The sequence below is a fragment of the Monodon monoceros genome, unplaced genomic scaffold (genome assembly GCF_005190385.1).
Source record: "Monodon monoceros isolate NGI ecotype Baffin Bay Population unplaced genomic scaffold, NGI_Narwhal_1 Super_Scaffold_21, whole genome shotgun sequence".
In the NCBI taxonomy this organism is placed as follows: domain Eukaryota; kingdom Metazoa; phylum Chordata; class Mammalia; order Artiodactyla; family Monodontidae; genus Monodon; species Monodon monoceros.
Window position 1 is genome coordinate 34,651,080 of NW_021703778.1, and position 22,944 is coordinate 34,674,023.

Sequence of the window (22,944 nt, forward strand, 5' to 3'; positions counted from 1 at the left end):
TCCCCTCCTACACACACAGTTCCCCCTATTACTTACATCTTATATTAGTGCGTAGTGTGGTACATGTTACAATTAATGAACCAACATCAATAGACTATTATTAATTAACATCTATAGCTTACATTAGGATTCAACCTTTAAATGTACTATGACGTGTCCACCATCACTGTATCATATTTGTTAGCTGTATTAATCTTTTTGAAGAACAAACTGTGGCTTCATTGATCTTTTCTAATTCATTAATTTATGGCTTATTATTTCCTTTCATCTACTCACTTTAGAGTTATTGTACTTTTTCTCACTTCTCAACTGGGAAAAATAAAAGCACTTTATTATTTCATTCAACCCAGTTTTTTTAGCCTTCTATAGACAGTATCTTCGGCCAGTTCCCCACCCAACGTGCCTCAAATGCCCAAGTCTTCCTTCAGTCTCTTAGGTCTACTTTTTTAATTCAATTTTGCTTCTCTACCTCCTCTTCTCTATATTACCAGTCACCTGATAAATTCTACTGACTATATCGTAAATTCACTGAAGGGAGGAACATCTCTATCTTTCTACTGCAAATAAATTATTCCAATTTCTTTCAGTTCACAGTTAAAAACAAAGGTCTCTATCATTTCATTTCGTAAAACATGATCTTCCTTTGTCATGACCCTCAAGCTTCAGAAGGCTTCCTTTGGTACTTAGGTTAGCCTTCAACGTCTTTGTAATCTGATACATTTTTTCTACCTGCACCATTTTCCTTATAAGTATAGGCAAACGTTCCACTCAAATCAAGCACAACCCACAAATTAGCCTTCATGCATTTTATCCACATTATTTCCCACCGTGAAGCATCTCTTCCACCTGTGAAATTTTCCACAATCATGCGAGGTTATCAAATGATTGGTTGCAAAAACTCATTCTTGCACTTATAAAATATTAATATAAAGTAACATAAAGCAATATAGAAATAACTTTTTCTCAACGATCTCTTTTATCTTGCTAAATGGACTGGCAGCTTCTTAGATGCATGAACTATGCTTCATACTTTTTCGATCTTTAAGAACACAACGAAGGACTCATCACATTGTAGATTTGCTAATACTAACTGAAATGCAAGTATATATCAAATATAACGTACCTTGCCTGCCAGGCGGCTGGAGATAATGCCATTGCTAGATATAAGACAGTCAGCCAGAGTAGTTTTTCCTGTTAAAGTAACAATATTAATTTAAATCGATTTCTTTTTTTTAAAGGGTGAGGTAGGTAGATTGTATCGACAAATTTAACATCTAACCATAGAACTGGTTTAGCAAATATTTCCTATTTACCTATACTAAGTGAAGCAAGATACAACAGGCATTTTAATTAGAACTTTGAACAAAACGTCATCTGGAAGGACACAGATTCCAGCACTCCACAGTGCTGTAATCTGTATTGCCAACCCTGCGGATCAACCTCACTTTAAAATCCGTCAAGCAACATTTTTTTTTAAGGACAGAAAAATTTTTTTAATTCAGGCATAATTTACACAGAGCAAAATGCACAGACTCTTAAGTGATAAGAAAAACCACTGTGCCAATCAAAATATAAAACGTCTGACAAACAACTTTTACAGTTACTCAAATCTGTCCGACAAAGAATTTGATCAAGTTTATTGTAATTATTACATCAGTCTTCAGATATCCATAACTGTGTCCAGGCCTATAAACTTAAACTTTTTTGGGCGGTACATGGGCCTCTCACTTTTGTGGCCTCTCCCGCTGCAGAGCACAGGCTCCGGACGCGCACGAGCCCAGCTGCTCCATGGCATGTGGGATCTTCCCGTACTGGGGCACGAACCCGTGTCGCCTGTATCGGCAGGCGGAGTCTCAACCACTGCGCCGCCACGGAAGCCCTAAACTTAAACTCTTGATAGCTCAGCGTGACAAAAGGATAGCACTTTTGGATAGCAATCATTTTTTCCTCTGGATGATATACTGGGTAAAACATCACCAAAAAACAATGGAACATTATCTTTTGCCATATTTCCCCATGTATGGCCTCAGTTGGCTTTGGCCAGTTAAACTGTCTGAAGAAAATACCCATTTGGCAAAGAAATTCATGAAATTTATCCATATCTCCTACTGTTTGCAAGCCAATGGAGAGCATCAGCTACACTGCAGTGACCAATGCTACCTAGTATCCAAACATAAACCCAGGAATCTACTCTAATAATAAAAGAAATTCTTATGATACTCAAGTACCCATTTGGACCTTTAATACTGTATTACGTGCTTGTCATGTAAATATTATGTATTAGCATATAACCCTAGAGCGTCACTTTCCTGCTTCCAATGGAGTAGAACATTCTAAGTACGGAGAGCATATATCCCCCCAAATGCAAGTGTCAAGAAAGCAGGGACTTTGCTGTATTCACAACTGTATCCCTAGGACCAGAACAAGGCTTGGCATATAAGAAAAATTCAATGAATTATCTGTTGAATGAATAAATGAATCACAGGTTTTCTAGGATAGTATTATCTTAATATACTTTTAAATGGTAAATTTTAAAGTAATTTGCTGTACACACACATGCCACTGACTTGCCGCATGATTTAATTCACAAAGCAAAAAAAATACTTTTGTCAAACATCATGTCCTCAAAACGTGAGCAGCATAATTACAGAAACTCATGGGGTAGGGTTAGCCACCAGATTTGTATACAAAACTCATTCTCAGTTGCCTTCACCTACAAAGTGATCCATCACCTCTTCCTTTAGTTCCCGTAACTACTTCAACTATTTTACCAATGGCAATGGCCACCTAACCTCTTTTCTGCCCTTCAATCCATCCAAAGCACTCTCACCAGACCATTCTTACGAAAGTACTATTTGATTACAACATCCCTGCTTTATTCTGTTCTCCCAATGTGTCCCTATTACCTAATAATAAATGCCAATGATCATCTTCATGATAAAGCACGTACCTGCCAAGGGCTTCTCCTTATCATCATTTAATCCTCACAATGCTATAAGGTAGGTTTGGTTTTTATTCCAGTACACAGAGGCTGTATACTGAAGCTCAAAAAGGCAAAGTAACTTGAAATGGAGTTTTGAACTCAGGTTGTCTAACTCCAGAGCTGGAGCACTTAACCCATATCCTTGTGCCTAGCTGGCATGAAGGGCTCTTTAAGATACAGCCCAGCCTACCTCTTCACTTTTCTCTCTTACTCCCTCACCTTCAGGATGGTATATAGGTTTTATTTCACACTCCCAATCCTATCACTTTGCTGTGGCTACGTGAACTAAGAAGGAGTCTGAAACCAAGCGCGGGCTTAGCAGGAGGCAATGCTCTGGTATGAAAGCAATGTCTGTGAGAAGCTAAGCACCATGCATCCCTGTCCCCCTCTCATGTCCCGTGCTTTGGTCACATACATTTCATTCTCCCCTTGCTGACATTATTCCCACTTGAAATGTGTGCCCCCATCTGCCATCTTGAATCATTCTTCCGGGGGGTCATCTCTAACACTGTTATAAAGCCCTTTTCTTAACCCATTACTAGCTTCCTGACCCTCCAGCTCTCTCAAACCTTAGAGTCTACTTTTTGCCTACCTCATGTTGTGCTGCCTCAACCCCCAAATCACCTCTCTATATAGCTGGGCTGGTGCCCTGTGCATAAATCCTTGCCTTCTGACATAGCTAGCAAAATACCTCGAACTTAGCAGATGTTCAAAAAACATCGGACGAGTTAAACAGAATCACATAACACAGGCTCTGAGGACATTATGTCAAGGCTACAGACGTGTTATACTACAAAGCCATTTCAAAATACTTGACAAATACTAAAAAACTCAACTTCTCGTTTAAAAGACAACAAAATATACTACATAGAAGAATAACAATCACTAGTTAGCTGTGTTCCTCCCACAGCAAAGTTTTAAAGGAAATAAGACTTGCAACTTAGCAAGCATCACTCTCAACTGCCCACAGCATCACTCCACTGACACGTGCGGAGACACACCCCCTTAATTACTGAAAATAAGCCATTTAGAAAGGATTCTTACCATGGTCAACATGAGCCAAAACACAGATATTCCTGATGTTAGCCGTGTTTTTCTGGAGTTGAATCATCTTATCCAAACTGTTCAGCACCATGGTCACTTATTTCCTGTGACTAATAGTTAAACATGTATTACAAATGGCTGAACATCGGGGCGTTAAAAGATAAAAGTTTCTACTGCTGGGAGCTGACAAGACTTCTCGAGTCCCTTAAAGTAATAACCCAACGGATGCTTACTGAAGGGACGGACCCACCCAGGCGCAAGTCCAATTTGAGCACTTCAACAAATACTGTACCACGACTGTACTTGCGGAGTTTACTCATCCTTCCGGATCGACCCTTTGCGATGAATCACAAAGCTCGTGGGGGTTGGGTGCACAGTGACACCTGGAACTCTGCCCCGTACTGTGTACTCGGGCATTATTTCTCCAGGTCAGTGATTACATACTGGAAGGGTCTTATGCAGGAGAGAGAGAAGATGCCGACATCTCTCTCTTCCCCTGCTCGATCTTTTTCCAAGCCTCTCCTATCACTCCCACTTGCTTTCACTGGAGGTAAAACACCCAGCTTCCCGACTACATTTTGGGGTCACGTGCAGGTGCACTGAACGTCTTCCATTCCTTTCCACACTGGGGAAACCAAGAAAAAACAAACCCTCAACTCTACATTCCCTTTATCCTCACTCCCTTTTTCTTTGAGGATCCCGGGTCCGCACTGAGAAACGGCCGGGCCGGCCCGGACACTACGCTCGCACGGCAGCCGCTCTCAGCCCGGGCTGGCTCCTAGCTCCGTCCACGCCCTGCCGCCGCGGCGACCCGGGACCCCCACTGCCTGGAGTTGGCGGAAGAGGACGCCCGGACGCCTGCGGGCCCGCACTTACCGGCTGCCGCCGCCCAGCCGGCCCAGCTCGATTCACAGCGCCCACCACACCACGCGTATCACATGCCCCCTGACCTCCGCGTCCACCTTACGCCCGCGCGCCGGGGGCGGGGCTGAGAACGCACGACCTTTGACCCGCCTGCGTCTCTGGCGCCGCCGGAAGCAGGCGGAGCATCCGTTAGCCGCGCCCCGCCGGTTACCTGGACTGAGCCCGGCGCGGTGGAGTTGTAGAAGCTGCGGCTGCGGAGAAGCTGTGGAGCTGGTCCCGCGAGCCGGGAGCATGAGGACCTGGTGTCTGTGTCAGATTTGTACCTGCGGGTAAGAAACGGCCGGTGTGGCGGCCGCCGGGGCTTGGAAGCGAGCTGGGGTCTCGGGGAACGGAGCCCTCAGAGTGGCCGCCCCGCCAAGGTGGAGGACGCGGGCCCAGCGACGTCCCACTTATACCCGAGTCCGCAGATGCTCGCTGTTCACCCGCCAGCTACCGCGGGTTAAGCAGTTCTGCTTTGTCGGCTCCTATCCACGGGCGCAAACTGAAATGCTATGGCGCCAGGGGGATGATATACGCCTGTGTAGCAGCGGCTGGATGTCAGGCTGCCAAGTGTGGAGACCTGATCCGACGGGGAGAGTGTATGCCCACAAAATTTTTTTTTAAATTTATTTATTTTTGGCTGTGTTGGGTCTTCGTTACTGTGCGAGGGCTTTCTCTATTTGCGGCAAGCGGGGGCCACTCTTCATCGCGGTGCGCGGGCCTCTCGCTATCGCGGCCTCTGTTGTTGCTGAGCACGGGCTCCAGACGCGCAGGCTCAGTAGTTGTGCCTCACGGGCCTAGTTGCTCCGCGGCATGTGGGATCTTCCCAGACCACGGCTCGAACCCGTGCCCCCTGCATTGGCAGGCAGATTCTCAACCACTGCGCCACCAGGGAAGCCCCTATGCCCACAAAATTTAAAATAAATAAATAAAAGGAAACGGAAGGAGAGTAGAACGGTGTGCAAGTCTATGAGTTTTCGACCTGTGTTAGGCTTTCTTCTGTTCCTAGCTTTCCATTCCCGCCTAACCATATTCCCGTTCCCAGTCCCATCCAGACTGCTTTCCTTTGGGATCTGACGGACTGGAAAGGTAGTAGGTAGTCTCCTGAAACCCAGAATTGGTCAGTGAGTCCTGCCTAAGCTGTAAGCAGTCATCTCCTTCCTCAGCTTCCTTGCTGACCCAGGGATTAGACGACTATTTGCTAAATAAATATTATGAATATGTCAATCCTGTCGTACTGTAATCCCCTCCAAAGGAAAAACACTTCACATGGTGATGGAAAGCAGTTTCCCCGTAGTTTCATGGTAAATGTTTTTAATTACTAATCGGATGTAGATTAGAAGATAAGTCAGCCTTTGAGGATTTGATTCATATCTGAAAACCCTGACGGGGAAAAAAATTGATTAATTTTTTTTCTAATCTTTAAATTAATTTCTATCCAACCTAAGTTCCTTTCCCATCCAGCTGTCAGGAAATTTCAGTCTTCATTATGTTGGAGGCTTCCTTTTTCCCAAGCAGTAAAATGGTCCAGGGAGCAGAGGCATTGCCAATGCAAGAGGAGTCTTCTCTGGGCTTTAAACATTGGTAATGCTTCCCACTGAAATGTCTCTTGCTGGAGTTCACATAATCCCTTCAAGAGTGGTGCCACCGCTGCTTTGAAGTTTATGTTTGAGGTTCAAGAATCTTGGCAAAGCTGGGAGCCATTGTTGTAGGGTTCCACCTAGCCAACTCTTGATATCCGGCCACCTCCTGGATCACTGATAGAATGGGGCAAAGATGCCCGCTCTTCTATGAACTCCTTCCCCCTCATCTTCTACCTCCTTCCTCTCTCTGGGGAATCGTCCCCTCTTCCCTCTTTTGCAGTCCAGGACCATCTGTTTACTCTTAGGACCTCATTTCCAGCAGGACATCTGATTTCATCTCTTCATGAATTGTGTTTAAAAAGACAGGAGAACATGTTGACTTCAGGCAGCTTATATCCTCGGCCCTTCCAAAAGTCCTGCAAGGAGGAAATGTCAGGGTCCTGACTACCTGCTTGAAATAAAGGAGGGGGAAAAAACAAGGAGAACAAACTCATTAATATTTCAATACATTGCCTCTCTTTAGGAGGATCAAGATTGTCAAAGAGACCACTTCAGGGAAATTTTGACCTGCATCTGCTACTTTTTCATCTTGCTGTTTGAATCTTTTTTTTTTTCATACTATGTAACTAAATCTTTTCAAATGTCTATTTCTTTCACTATATCAGTCAAAACAACCATCTATCTCAGAACATCGTTTTCTCTGCAATGTATATATACAATTGCTCATGTGAGTTAAACTATGATAAGTTATTTATGTTTGCATAGGCGACATCATTGCCCACATGGAACCACAAGGATTTATGAAAATTCTGACTTGTCTTGTCCCACAGCTGAATATTTGGAAAACTATCCTGTGTATGGCAGTGTTCTTCCACCTCAGAGTCTGAAGCCCAAGGAAGAATTTCCAGCATATCGTTGTAAAATGGAAGGAGTAACAACATTTAAGTAAGTATCAAGAAACTGTTTGCTTTACCTATTTTTCTCCCCATTCTTCTGGGTTTTTTTGTTTTTTGAATTTTTGAATTTTATTTTATATTTTTTATACAGAAGGTTCTTATTAGTTATCCATTTTATACATATGAGTGTGTATATGTCAATCCCAGTCCCACTCTTCTGGTTTTAATAAGGTGTTTTTGTTTTAAACTCTTTAAACTATTTAGTTGATTTAAGTTGAACCAGTTGACTAGTTGAGTCATAACTTGAGGAAAACAGAAAGATGAGAATTAAGTTAAATGAGAAAAATGAGAAGGAAAGGGGATATATAAAAAGTTCTATTGATTGTTTTTGTTAACCTCCTAAAATCTCTTGAGTTTATCTGTTTTCCATTGTGACCAGAACCTAGAGGAATGCAGCAGCTTCCTAATGGTTGTGTTTGTATCTACTCTAGCTTTTGCATTTCTGATCTGTTTTCTAACTTTAGCCAAGATGACCTTTTTATGTACTGTTTATTTTTTATTTTATTTTTTTATTGAAGTATAGTTGATTTGCAATGCTGTGCCAATCTCCGCTGTACAGCAAAGTGACTCTGTTATACACATACAGACATTCTTTTTTTATATTCTTTTCCATTATGGTTTATTGACAGGATATTGACTATAGTTCCTCATGCTATACAGTAGGACTTTGTTGTTTATCCATACTATATATAATAGTTTACATCTGTTGGGACTTCTCTGGTGGTCCAGTGGGTGGGACTCTGTGCTCCCAAGGCAGGGGAGCATTCCTCATCGGGGAACTAGATCCTGGGGAACTAGATCCCACGTGGATGCCACAGCTCAGTGTTCACATGCCGCAGCTGGGAAGCCTGCATGCCGCAACTGGAGATCCCGCATGCTGCAGCTAAGACCTGGTGCAGCCAAAATAAATTAAAAAAAAAAAAAGAAAAAGAAAAAAAAGTTAACATCTGCTGATCCCAAACTCCCAGTCCATCCCTCCCCATCCCCCACCCCCCTTGGCAACCACAAGTCTGTTCTCTATGTCTGTCAATCTGTTTCTGTTCTGTAGATAGGTTCATTTGTGCCATATTTTAGATTCCACATATAAGTGATACCACTAGTATTTGTCTTTCTCTTTCTGAGTTATTTCACTTAGTATGATAATCTCTAGTTGCATCCATATTGCTGCAAATGGCATTATTTTGATCTTTTTTATGGCTGAGTAGTATTCCATTGTATATATGTACCACATCTTCTTTATCCATTCATCTGTCGATGGACATTTAGGTTGGTTCCATGTCTTGGCTATTGTGAATAGTGCTGCTATGAACATAGGGGTGCATGTATCTTTCTGAATTAGAGTTTTGTCTGGATATATGCCCAGGAGTGGGATTGCTGGATCATATGGTAATTCAATTTTTAGTTTTCTGAGGAACTACCACACTGTTTTGCATAGTGGCTGCACCAGCTTACATTCCCACCAACAGTGCAGGAGGCTTCCCTTTTCTGCACACCCTCTCCAGCATTTTTTATTCATAGACTTCTTAATTGTGGCCATTCTGACTGGTGTGAGGTGGTACCTCATTGTAGTTTTGATTTGCATTTCTCTAAATACTTAGTGATGTTGAGTAAGATGACCTTTTTAAAATGCAGATCTAATCATGTCACCTCCCTGCTAAAACTGCTGTTATATTTTCCCATTATATTTAATGTATACCAAAATCCCTTCATTGTTTGCTCCCTGCTTTCTTCTCTGATTTATTTTCACTGTAATGCCCTTTGCACTCTTACGGTTACATCTCATAGGACATGTTTCATTTCTTGGAAGTACCAGGCTTCTCTTGTCACAGAGCCTTCCAAGATACTATGTTACCTGTGTGGAATTTTTCCTGCCTCTTTACCCTAATTAATGCCTATTCAACCTATACCTCTTAACTCAGTTATCACTCTGAAAAGCCTTCACTGACACTCATCCAGTTTCCAGGCTAGGTAAAAGTCCCCTATGTAAGTTCTCAAAGCATCTGCCTATTATTTATCATTAGATTAGTTTCAGTGTTCCATGAAAGCAGGAACTATGTCTGTTCTTATCTCAGCATTCTATTTCCAGAAACCTGTTACAATGCCTACTAGCTCATAGTAGGCACTCACTATTTACTCAGTGTGTGAAAGACAAAAAAGTCCATTTAAGCCTAAACTTTTCATTTGGACTCAGCTTTTTTGATCTTTGTCAGTTCAATGGGTTCTTTTCTCTATTTCCTCAATGTGTACACTGTATTCAAGGTACAGTCTTAGGCATTAAGTATAAAATTATCAATAAAGAGAGGTTCTTGCTTTCCAGGAACTCATACATCAGCCTTCTATAATTTAGGGTTTTTGAAATGCTCTGTAACAACTTTAATTTTTAGTGCTATCCATTTTCTTTTCATTTCAGATAGAGTTTATTTTACTTATCTAGCAAAGGTGGAGACCTTCAAACTTTTACTGCAGTACTTATACCTTTAACATTTCAGACAACCCTTGCAGTGCTTTGGTGATTCCAGTTACTTCCCTCATACTTTGGTGTGATTTGGAATCATCTCGAAAGGTTAAAATTGCAGATTCCAGAGCTCCACCTAAAATAGTCAGTAGACAATGAAGTGGATCCCAGGAATATGCTTTTTTTTTTTTTGCGGTACACATGCCTCTCACTGTTGTGGCCTCTCCCGTTGCGGAGCACAGGCTCCAGACACGCAGGCCCAGCGGCCATGGCTCACGGGCCCAGCCGCTCCGCGGCATGTGGGATCTTCCCGGACCGGGGCACGAACCCATGTCCCCTGCATTGGCAGGCGGACTCAACCACTGCGCCACCAGGGAAGCCCAGGAATATGCATTTTTAACCAGCATTGCTGGTGATTCTGTTGCTACAGACACAATGCAATGGGCAGGTATTGGACTGTTCACTGGGAATGACAGGGAACAGAAAGAAGGGCTTTCCCACCATGTTTATAGTCTTGTGGGAATGATAGTCCCAAAACAAAAATCAGGTAAACAAGATAACTACACATTATAGTAAATGAGATGAAGGAATTGAGCAATTGGTTGAGACAGAGCAAATGGGAATGGTTGCTCTTTTCTCTTCACCTTTATTCCTTTCTTTTTTTTTTTTTTTTTTTTTTGCGGTACGCGGGCCTCTCACTGTTGTGGCCTCTCCCGTTGCGGAGCACAGGCTCCAGATGCGCAGACTCAGCGGCCATGGCTCACGAACCTATCTGCTCCATGGCATGTGGGATCTTCCCGGACCGGGGCACGAACCCGTGTCCCCTACATCGGCAGGCAGACTCTCAACCACTGCGCCACCAGGGAAGCTCCTATTCCTTTCTTTCTTGATGCCTTAATGATTCATAACGGAAATTTGAAATAAATTTCACACTATTCATATTTATTGAATAAAGATTTTGCATTTAACCAACTCGAAGTGTTAAAACCAGGAAAGTTTAACCTGCCACATCTTTCTTTAAAAGGCAATTGCTTTTCAATTCTGGGCTTTCTCAGTTGCCTTGTTCAAGTAGCCTGTAATAGTAAACAAATAAAATAAAATAAAAAAAGAAATGTCCCAACTCCCAAAAGGTTCAAATATGCCAACAAAAGTAAAACTTCCATTTCTTAAATCATCATCTTTCCACTTACTAAAACATTAGACCTTTTCTTCATAGTTTGACTAGGGAACTAGCAGTATTTCCAAGAGCCATATCTGAGGGGTTTGGAACTCTTGCTTGACTCCCTCATGGTGACCATGTTGACTAGGCAGTAGAAAGCAGCTGATTCATCTGTACAAACAAAGAATCATGTGTCATTCTGTTCTATACTTTTCTATAATATAGGAAGAGACTGTGTAAAGAGCAGATGTCTGGACTTGTACCGGACTTTTGATCCTTTATAGCATTACAGCTGTAGCACAGTAGATGATTGCCAGAGATGGCAGGAAGTCTGCCCTGAAAGTATGATTCCAGACATGTCAAATGTTTTAGGATATATCAGATGAATAAGAGTGCATTTACCCTTTACTACTTCTCCATAGAAAGTTGCTTTGGGTTTGGAGGTAAACTTTCTAACTCTTAACTAATCTTACTAGAGAAACTAAGACTTCTAAGCTTTCTCTGTCCTCTCTACTTCCTGATTGCATTTTAGCCTATTCCTCTCTAGCTGGTATTTGGGAAGAGCAAAGAACAACTCAGATGTCTTGAGAAGCAGAGGTATGGGATTTCTACTATTATTTATCCACTAAATATTTCATAAGCATTCGTTAAGTGTCAGGTGCTATGCTAGGCACCTGGGATACAGTGGTGAGCAAAACAGTCATGATCTCTGTGCTCACAGATGTTGCAGTCTCGTGAAGGTGGCAGTCAAAAACATCACTCAAAATAAGTATAAAATTGCAACAGTGATCAAATCTATGAAGGATAGGCGCAAGGTAACTTCGGATCCAGAATAAGAGGCTTGACTTTATCAGGGAAATGAGAAAAATGAGCTAAAATCTGAAGGCTGTAAAGCAATTGACTGGATTAAGACTGTAAGAAAGTGCCTTCCAAGGAGAGAGCAGCATGTAGCAGGAAGGAGCATGGAAAGAAGGAAATTGTCAGAGAAGGCCAGCAGGAGCAGAGGAAGCAAGAGGAAGCACGGTGTGATTTGAAGCTAGTGAAAGAGGCCATGTTCAGTTTTTTCTGTATCCTTAGAGCAATAAGAAGCTATTGAAGGTTTCTTTTCTTTCTTGTTTTTTGTTTGTATGTTTGTTTGTTGAGGGGGGTACGAAAGAGAGTTGAGGAAGAGGCTAGGGAGATGAGGACAAGAATGACCTGATCAAATTTTGTGTGAAAGGATTACTTTGGGTGCGATGTAAGAAAAGATTGGAGAGAGAACTAGTAAGTGAGTTTAGGAAGGTATTGAATTGATTTGAATGAGCTATTATGAAAGCTTGGAATGGTGATGAGAGAGAGAAAAGCGGATTTAAGAGATATTTAAGAGGCAAAATTGACAGGAGTTGATGATGAACAAAATATAGGAGGGAGGTGAGGCATGAAGGGTTAGTCCTAGGTTTCTGAGTACAGCTGAAGAGATGGTGATGCCAGTCAGTAAAATAGGGAACAAGCCAATAGGCCCAGATTTGTTGGGGGAAAATAGTTTGATTAGGGGTATACTAAGTTTTGAGGTACCATTGAATATCCAACAGGCCACTGTAAAAACTGGTACGGAGCTAAGAGAGGAGGTCTGAGTGGAGATGTACGTGTGAGAGGTGTTTCCATATAGTTAGTAATTGCAGCTGTGGGAGTAGAGGCGTTGTCCTCAGGAGGGAACGTTGGGTGAGAAGAGGAGAGTGGGTAGCCCCAGTGTCGAGGAACTGCCCAACTTCATGACTGACTATAGGAGGGCGAAGCTGCGTAGGAGACCAAGAAGAAATAATGAGGAAGGCAGGGAGAGAGAATTTCTCAGAAATAGAGGGAGTGGGCAATAATGTCAATTAGGACTTGAGAGGTTAAGTAAGATGAGGACTAAAAAGGTCTGGTGGATTTAATCACATAGAAGTCATGGTGCACCTTCAAGCTGTGTTAGAGAAGTGACAGTGCTGGAAACCAGGTTGAAGTGGGTTGATGGGGGTGAGGAAATGGAGTTAACAAGTCTAAGAGGTTATATCGTGACTAGAGAAGGGATTCAGTGAGTTTTGGTTTTTGGAGCTTATGGACATATACAGAAAATATTGATTAATACAAGTTGGTTTAAATAAATGATACAATGAGTGAAACAGTCCATAGTGTCCCAAAGAAAAAAAGCAATTTTGAAGACTTTTAGTAATTTGTAGAGCTAACATATCATCCTTACTGTGTACTAAACACTCATGTGTATGCTGCACATGCATGCATGTGTCAGTCCTTCAAACAACCCTATGAGGTAGGTGGTATTATTGTCCTATTTTATATCTAAGGAAACTGGAGCATAGACAGGGTAAGTTACCCCACATCATAAATCTGGTGAATGACAGAGCCAGGATTTGGACCCAGGTAGTCTGATCAGTCCGAGTCTGTGGTCTCACCACCCCACCAGACAACCTCAGTGTCTGCAGTACTACCTCTGCCACATAATGTTATATAATGCCCAGGGTGGCTAGGGTACCATATGACTCCTATCCCTGGCAAGGGCTTCTGGGGATCTGAAGATGGATAAGACCCACATCAACACTACGAACATGATTTATGTTTAAAGGCCAGAGTTTATACATAAATTGTTTCTTTAATTGATTACTTAATGATGAGCAGAAAGACAACATGACTTCAAGAAGAGAGCATGCCCAAATAGTTTATTAGAGTCTTTAATAGGATGAATAAGGATTTTGACAAAATGGACCCAGGCGATATAGTTAAAATTGTTTTCAGATTCATTAAATCTTTAACCTAAGATTTCCTTCCAGGTTAGGAAAAAATTCAGTTATTTGAAGATTTTATTTATGTAAGATCCAATTAACTGAGGATCCATTGTAAAGCTGTTTTGAAAACTAGGATTTTTGACATTTATTTTTCTTACATGTAGTCACTGGATAGGACATAAAGGAATTCAGTAATCTCTTTCAGGTAGCTTATCAACCATCACCATTTTAATATCTTCTTAGACTTTTCAAGTAAAAAAAAGTCTGGAAAATTTTAATACTGCATTGAAATACTTAGAAATAAAAGAACCTGTGAAGCTATGTTTCAAATTTATATATTTCAGGTCGGATTCTCGTCCTTATGAAATAGTCAAACAGCCTCGCCATGCACCAGAAGAATATAAACCAAAGCAGGGGGAGATTGATCTTGGTACTGCCTACAAATGGCATCTTAATTCTTGTAGAGTGCAGCGTGTGGCAATAGCTCGGCCTTTGGAGAGACAAGTTAAAAAAGGGAAGTTGGATACTGTCCCAGCCTATAAAGGTAACTTGCCATTTCAAAAATTAAAGAGCCATAAAGCAAAAACTTACTTCCAGCTTTGAGATCTAACATCAAATCATGATTTTGGTGCATTGCCAAACTTAAGTCTCCATGGCTTAGGAAAAACTTTTTTCTCTGTTGTCTAAATAGTATTGTATAGTGAGAAAAAAACAGACTATTTGCTTGATGGAGAGTTAAGAGACCTGGATTCCTGTCCAAATTCAGCCACTTAATTAGTTTTCTCTATCTCAAACCATGAAAACAAAGGATACCACTGAACAAGCATTATGTCATATTTGTCACATTATGCTACTTGTAGTCGGCACTGTTCCTTTCCTTCCATCCCAGAATGAGTTGAAACTTTACTGAGCATACTAGAGCCTTTGAGAAAGTCAAATAAAGAGCAACCCTCTTCTCCATTCAAGTTCTGAACCAACCGATAAAGCAAAAGAGTTAGCAGGTAGAGAACCAAAATACTCCCTTTATACTGATAAAGGCTGGAATAGAGGATGAAGCTTGCATCTGTTAGCAGATGGTCCCTGATACTGAACCTCAGAATACAATAGGCTTGTCCACCCAGTGAGACAGTGTTGGAGCACCACATAGGCAACCTGCTCCTCCGAGACTTCCAGCATGGAATACCTTCTGCCTCCTGGCAACTGACTTGGAAGAGTAAGGACTACAACGTACGACCAGTTTCTTTCCAAAAATCAATCTGATTATATAATAGTCTGTTGCTTTTTGGCAGGGAGTAGGGTCCTTTATTTTTAAACAATAGGCTATCTTGTTCATATTTTTTCTGTATTTTTTTTGTTAGTAATGTAATTGCATATTTAGGCTTAAAGCCTTTTCACTAGTTATGTGAAATAACTGAATGGGTATGTCCTAATATAAAGCCCTTTTGTACGAGTGATGCCATCCACAATAAAAGTAATGATTTATACTTTAAACCAGTAATAACTGAATACATACTTTTTCTTTAAATGTCACTCTTACCAGTTTAATGGGTAACTAAAGTATATGGTATCAGTATGCTGTGATCAATATGTCAGCCCAGGAGGGAGATCTATACAAAGGACACATTTTTAAGACAATGCATGTGGTGAACAAATATATTGTTATAATCTAATGTAGCATATAGTAATTGCTAAGATATATGTTTATTGGTATGCAGAGGAGATAGTGTATTGTGTAATAATTTGACATAAAAGATAATTGGTGAAATGTCTGTACTAGGTCTTTTAAACAACCGTAGTAAGATTTTCTTTTCTTTTTTGCCCCACAAAGTCTATTTAAAAATACAACAATATTGATATTCCTTGATGCTGTGACTATTTACGTATGACACACACACACATACACACCAACCCTAGTTCTGGCTTCTCATTACCTGGGTTTCCTATAGATTCCTGTACTTCCACTCCCGTAATCCAATGTTGAGGATTCCTGGGTTCCTTCTGGCCTTCTCTCTCCTCATCTTCCCTAGTGAGGAAAAGTGATCCTTGTATTTCCAGGTTATCAGGCATGAGACAACAAATACTAAGGGCCAAGGGAATAATTCGTCGTTCTGCGTGATGATTGTACTGCAGGTTTTGTAGATACCTACTGAAGGACAGGTCTGTAGCTGAAGAGAAATCACAATGGGAAGAGACTGTCACTGTCACCAAAGAATTAGAGAACAGAGCAAAGGCAGAAATGGGATATGATTAAAAACAAAAACGAAAAACTCTACAAGATGGTGAGAAGGGTGACATCTAGATTCTGGAGATGTGGTTCTGTGAAACTGGTGGCTCTTAGACAGAAACATACCTACCCCTAGCAGCCTTGCTTTAGAAATTCATTCAGATTAAAATGTAGATAATGAAAATAGGTCAGTATTTGATTTGATACTTTTTAGGGATTACTCTTCTGTGTGCAGGGCACTATAAGGAATAGAGATCTGAATTGAGCATGGTTGTTGACATTTAGAAACTTTACAGTTGAGATTAGAAAAAAGAGCAATAATAGCCTGAAGAATTAAATAGTCATCCGAGAAATAAAAATATGAGATATCACAAGAAGGGGTGAATAATTCACTAGAAAATTAATGGAACAATTAGGGCTTCAAACACTTAGACTAAGCAAGATATCACTCCAGGCTAGTCTGGGAATGCATCACAGACTAGTAAGTATTGATACATAGAAAGAGGAGGGATATCCTAAAAGCTAGGATGAGATAAGCAAAAAAATCATAAAGCCAGAAAAATAAGAGGGTTGTTCAGTGAACATGGTGGGAACCAGAGAATTTCAGGATCTGAGAGACTGGTGTATAGTTCCAAGAATGTAGGTTGAGATCAGATTGTGAAGTCTTGGTTGTCAGACTGAGGAACTTAACATTTTTCTGGTAGCCACTAACATTTCTGAGTTCTGCTACCAGATAGGATATAGCAGATGGCAGAGAGCCATTACTTCCACTGAAACAGTTTAAAAAAATACATAAATTTTTAAAAACCTTTTTTAAATAGAAGCAAAGAACTAAATTACAGAGACAGGGGAGCCCTTCCTAGATGAGCTGAGATGGCCAACTGTGTACTTCTCTGGGAGCATTTGTCAAGTCTAGGCCAAGGCTGAAGATTAGGGTAGCATCAGCAGCGAGACCCTCCTAGGGGAAGGAGCAACTGACATGTAGGCCAGTGTGACCAACTGGAATCTGTAAATACCCCTGATGTGTGACTGGTTTTCCTTGTGGGATGTCTGCTGAGTGATTAGGGGGCATGGTGGGCTAGAGGACTAGGCTAGAAAGAGCCCACAGAAATATCCCACAGTCTCACTTGGGAGCAGGTGCTTAGGGGAGAAAGTCCCACTAAAATGAAGGCTCAACCACAAACACATCACAGGTCTTGTCCTTGAGAAACTTGTAACTAGAGGAAGACTATGTCTAACTGAAGGTGCCGCTGAATGCCAGCCGCGCTCAGTTCCTGACTGGATCAAGGTGACCTGCCCCATATCCTACCTGCGTAACATAGGAAAGAGCAAGCTGTCTTCTGTTGAAAATAACATCAATTTTAGTTTCTATGGTTTTCTTATACATGACATCCAGCACAGAGTAAAACATTATGAGAACTATGAAGAATCAGGAAATATTTAAAAAGGTGATGGTCAAGAAATTTCCAAAATTGATGAAGGAATCAGGCTCCAGATTCAAGAAGCTCAACCAACCCCAGAATAAACACAAAGCCACGTCTGGCAACTGTCGTCAAACTTCTGAAAACCAAGTAAAGATAAATTCTTAAATTATAAATTCTAAAGATAAATTCAGTTAAAGAAAGCCCACGCGCAGCAAAGACCCAACGCAGCCAAAACTAAAATAAATAACTAAATTTATTGAAAAAAAAAAAGATTGAGCCTGGACCTGGACAACAGAGGAACACCCCCTCCACACACACACCCACCAGATTACCGAGCACTGAATAACAAGCAACAACAGTGTACCGTTGGAGAGAAGCAAGGTTACAGAGAGACATTCTGTGAGGTGCAGGTGCAAAGAGAATGCCTAAAGCTGAGGATGGCGCAGAAATTAAGAAAACCAGCCCCCCTCTCCCCCCGCTCCAAAGCACAAGATAATGCCAAAGGAATTTAAAGCTGATGGTACGCTGAAGGTAAGCCTAGCAACAACAAAAGCCAAATCTAGCTCAGCTACTGATTGAGCTGACTTAACCCCCTTCACTAAAGCCCTGGCAAATGAAGATGTATATCCATTTCTGGACATAAATACTATTTATCCCAGTCTCTATTGTGCTACACACAATATCCAGCTTTCAAATACAAATTATAAATTGCACAAAAATAACATTTTATGGAAACACAGCAATGCCATTCATTTACATATTATCTATGGCTGCTTTCATGCTACAGTGTCAGAACTGAGTAGTTGCAACACAGACCATATGGCCTACAAAGCCCTGAATATTTATTTAATGAAAATGAAAAAATATGATATTAAAATGTGTGGAATGTATCTAAAGCAATGCTTAGAGGGAAATTTATAGCATGAAATGTTTGTATTAGAAAAGAAGACAGTCTTAAATTAACAGCTTAAGGGTCCATCTTATGAAACTAGAAAAATGAGCAAATTAAGCCCAAAGCAAAGTAGATGGAAAGAAATAATGAAGAGCAGCAATCAATGAATCTGTAAACAGAAAAACAATGAGAAAATCGATGAAACCAAAAGCTGAATCTGTTAAAAGATAATAAAGTTGAATAACCCTAACCACACTGACCAAGAAAAAAAAAAAAAAAAAGAGACGCTAACTACAGATATCAAGAATGAAAATAAGGATCTCACTATAGACTCTGTAGAACCTTATTTTACATTATTGTTTCTTCTATTTCCTTATTCTTTTCTTTGATGATTTCATCAGGTTGCTATTCATTCCATGTTTGCCTCAAGAAGGCAAAAATTAAAATTTAGGAAGTAAAATTGACAGGATTGGAAAATGACTTGAAACAGGGAGAAGGGAGTGAGGGAGAGAAGATTAGCTGGGTGAAACCTTTACCTGAGATACCAAATTCAAAATAGTGTTTTCTTGTTGATGTGTTGTTTGTGGGGAATATGAGTCTGAGCAAGATGGTGAATTCAGTTGGGGCATACTAAACTTCAGTTTACCTCTTGTACATCTGTATAGAGGTGTCTAGTAGGAAGATAGATATGTTGGTTTGGATTTGAAGGGAGGTCTGGAGTGGAGATTCAAGTTTGGGAGTCATCAGCTTATAGGTAGGGGTAAAACTGTAAGGCTCGTTTGATGATCTGTAGATTGAGAAAGAAAGGATAGAGCCCTCTGACTTTATAAAAATTGGCCCCAATTCCTTAGTGCCGTAAGACAACACAGGGAACAGAGTCCCAACTACTAAAAGAACTCACATATGCAGCTGAGGACTTTTGTCCTCAAAGAAGAACCTAGAACAGCTCGCTATATAAGGATGGAGATGGAGCTCCGCATAGAAATGTTCATGGTGAGCAAACACATGCAAGCACCTCATGGACTTAAAACTGTTCAGGAGAAAGCAAGCTTCCTGTCTAGATAAAATCTAGAAAGTAAAAGAATGAGCTGAGGCAACTGGATTGCCCTTATCTAACAAGGGTAATACTGTAGCTGCCAAATGAGCAAACTGCATTGTTAGATGTGGATGGCATTATATTTTCTTTCCATAAGTGTCATAAGATACTAAGAATAGATGATGTTAATAAAGACTGTGATGTTTTAAGGCATTGCTATAGAATGTTATTAATAAATATTCTAGAGCAAATAATAAATTTTCTAGGCATATGAGCATAGGAATATTTATGAGAGGCAAATCAATTTTCTGCAGCTATCTGAAATTGATATTCTTGCTGACACATGCTGTCAAACCTTGTCTCTCAGTGTCCAAATTCTTGCTTCCTTTTTGAAAACCAAAGTTGTTTGTTAAGGGAGAAATATTCTCTTTTTCTCTCATGAAATTAACATCGTTTTCTTGTAGACATTTTGGCAACAAAGGCTCTCCCTGTATGTTTATAAGGAACCATACGTCTTCAATAACATCCTATGGTTTCCTTTTAGTTACTGAAAAATAGTGCTATAATTTTATACTTTAGATGGCAAACAACAGAGATGCCTTCTTGGTGCCTCAAGAAAAAGTGAGTTTATGGTAAAGCTCTATGTGAACTGGAAACGGAAAGCTATCAGGTACAGAGGAAGCTTGAGGGAAGAGCTGCTCCCTTCATCTCTGCCATGAGCTACATGGCTTCTCTCACAGCATCTTCACTTCCCTTTACACGTCTTCTCTGACTGCCATTCTCCTAACTGGCCTCCTCTGACCATGTATCATCTCTGTTTCCTTACAAGTCTATTGTGAAGTCTTCAACTTACCATAGCTCTCCACTTCTGCTTCATGGCATCCTTTTACATTCTTCTCCCACTTTTATCTCGCTCCGTATTTTCAAATTTAGGTTCACAAGAACGAGAATGTGCTTGACCCAGGTCATCTTTTCTTGCCAAGTTGTTTCTTGCCAGGTCTCTACTACCCTACAGATCGCCTGCTCTTAGGTCAGGTGTCCACTCTCATTCACACATTTGTAGCTTGAGGGTGGTGGGAGTAATCATTTGGTTGAAGACCTGGCAATCTTGGCAGAAATGCCTATGGCTGAGGAATTTGTCTCCTCAAAGGAGGTATCCACATAACAAGCATTTGAGTTTTGGCCTTTCCAATAAACAGTGCATGGACTTTAGCCTAGACTCCAATTCTTTATCTTGCATATCTTCTGTCTTTTATAAATTAATTTTTGGTATTTAGAAATACATATTTTGGGGTGAAGTCAATTCTGTAGTAGTTCTCAGCTTTCCACCTTTCTTATCTAGAAATGGAAAACCTAAATAACCCTCAGTTGAAATATAAGCACTTCAGTTTTCCATCCATGGTCTAGGTAAGCTGCAAGAAGCAGAATTAAGGTATTTAACACTAAATCCCAGACTCAGCTCTGATATTCATTTCTAAATTCCACGTACAATTTCTAACACTTTAGAAAGCACTCAGTTTTTGCTCCTCACCTCTAGATGACCCTTTATCGTTCAGGAATGCCTTGAAGCCCGTTTTCTCCAGAGGAAAAGTTGAAGCCAGTGATCTTTCTGGGACAGTACCAGATACCCTGTAGCCTGTGTCTTTGCTCAGGGAGTCCTGTAGGCTTCCTAGGGTACAATGGAGTTGAAATTTTCTCTTCTTTGAGGAGTCCCTTCGAAGCAAGGAGTAATACCTACATCGTTTTTGCCCACACATCAGGGCCCTTGATTTTATGGTAATCCCTAGATTTCATGTTTTACTTTAGCATTTTGTAAGTTAGAGCAAAAATCCCAACCAGTTCCTGGGAACACAACCATAATCTCCTAAACTCTGTCTTCACCCAAAACACAACCTTCTTGGCTTTCAAAAACTATCAACAATCAGGCTCAGATGTTCCATTCCCTGATGTAATCACAAGAATCTTAAAGTGGGAAGTTACACGTATTAAATTGGAGTATAGGGAAAGGAAAGTGGAAGTGAAGAAAAAAGCGTAAATCTGAGGGGAATCAGTGAAACTTCATACTTGATTGGTGTCCAGATTTCTAAAAGAAATGAAAGGATGGCAATGAGAAAAGTCAGTCATGATTTTTAGAAGGTGGTTGTTTTCTTCAGTATTTATACATGCTATTTTTTTTTTGTTTTTTAATTTTCAAGATGATTATAGAGCTTGGGACATTCAGAAAAGTGAACTTTATAAACAAGAACAAAATTACTATCCCCCTACTGTGAAATTTGGAAACAGCATTTCAGGATGACTGTGTACCTTGTGAGATAAAGCCTAGGCAAAGCTTTAAACCCAGCCCTGCAGTCAAACGTTCTACAGTCCCCTTTAATGGTGATACAAGTCATCACCTTGATTACGTACCTCATCAGCTAGAATTCAAGTTTGCAAGGCCAAAAGAAGTTTACAAGCCAACCAACCAACCAACCTTTTGAGGATCTCACAACTCACTGATATGACTTCCAGGGGCTTGTTGGTGAAAATGCAAACATCTGCAGACCTCTATACACCAGAGTGTCCCAAAATGCTCAGTTTGAAAGAAGCACTGAATTCCGTGACAGTTTTCAACCATGGGAAATCCCACCACCCGAAGTCAAGAAAGTAAAAGAGTATGTCCCTCCCGCAGGTATCGTGCAATTACACAGCACAAGCCACATCGATTATGTTCCATATGAGGCCAGATGTGTTGTTGCTTCCCATCAGGCCAGCTTCTCGTAGAAAAAATAACAGTTTTCCTTCCCAAGGAAAAAGCACCACGAAGGAAGACTTTCCAGCACGGGAAAGTTGTTGTCAAAGATTTATTAATATTAAGCAGGAGCAGCAGATCCCCAAACTATCTGGAAAATTTGATGGTTTGAGCACTTTCAGATCTCACTATATGCCACATGAATTGATTCCAACAGAGAGTTGCAAACCTGTAAATGTTCCCTTTAAGAGTTCTATTCCATTTGATGACGTAACCGTGTACTCTCCCAAGTGTGCACCAAAGAAACAGGAAATCTGCCCTGCCTAGTTATCCTTCTCCTCCAGGTTATATCTTTGAACATACAAATTCCCGAGGTCATAAATTCTTCCACACGATCGCTCCCACGGCTGAAGGCCTTCTAATCATCAAATCATGTTTAAAAGGAAGCTAACTAACAGAACGTTGGTTTCCCAAGGGCAAAACCAATTTTCTATGGTAGAAGAAAAAGTTTATGAGAGCTGAAAAAAATCATGTTTTAAATTTTTAAACGAGATTTAGAAAATTTGTTACAGGAAATCAGGATTTTTTTTTTTTAATTTTATTTATTTATTTATTTTTGGCCATGTTGGGTCTTCGTTTCTGTGCACGGGCTTCCTCTAGTTGCGGCAAGCGGAGGCCACTCTTCATCGCGGTATGCGGGCCTCTCGCTGTCGCGGCCTCTCCTGTTGAGAAACACCGGCTCCAGACGCGCAGGCTCAGTAGTTGTGGCTCACGGGCCCAGTTGCTCCGCGGCATGTG

At 40.8% G+C, this 22,944-nt stretch overlaps 2 protein-coding genes across 5 annotated transcripts in view; one reads left to right on the top strand and one right to left on the bottom strand.

Annotated features, from left to right (window-relative positions):
- Positions 1-5,006, bottom strand: part of EFL1 (elongation factor like GTPase 1) — a 133,124-nt gene extending 128,118 nt beyond the window's left edge. For 3 of the 4 annotated variants that reach the window (XR_003795911.1, XM_029237905.1, XM_029237906.1), the window contains exons 1-3: positions 4,904-5,006; positions 4,028-4,137; positions 1,124-1,191 (exon numbers count right to left, since the gene is read on the bottom strand). Coding sequence is in view for 2 of the 4 variants with exons in the window: in XM_029237905.1 (XP_029093738.1) it covers positions 1,124-1,191; positions 4,028-4,118 (159 nt within the window). In the remaining 2 variants the exon portion in view is untranslated. The remainder of the gene's footprint in view (positions 1-1,123; positions 1,192-4,027; positions 4,138-4,903) is intronic. The other variant, XM_029237907.1, reaches the window with a different exon arrangement.
- Positions 5,007-5,110: 104 nt separating this feature from the next.
- Positions 5,111-22,597, top strand: SAXO2 (stabilizer of axonemal microtubules 2). Its single transcript, XM_029237066.1, is given in 8 exon segments — positions 5,111-5,220; positions 7,279-7,458; positions 14,187-14,386; positions 21,614-21,701; positions 21,703-21,871; positions 21,873-22,151; positions 22,153-22,470; positions 22,472-22,597. Coding segments are annotated over 8 exon segments (1,398 nt in total). The 5' UTR covers positions 5,111-5,182.
- Positions 22,598-22,944: the final 347 nt, after the last annotated feature.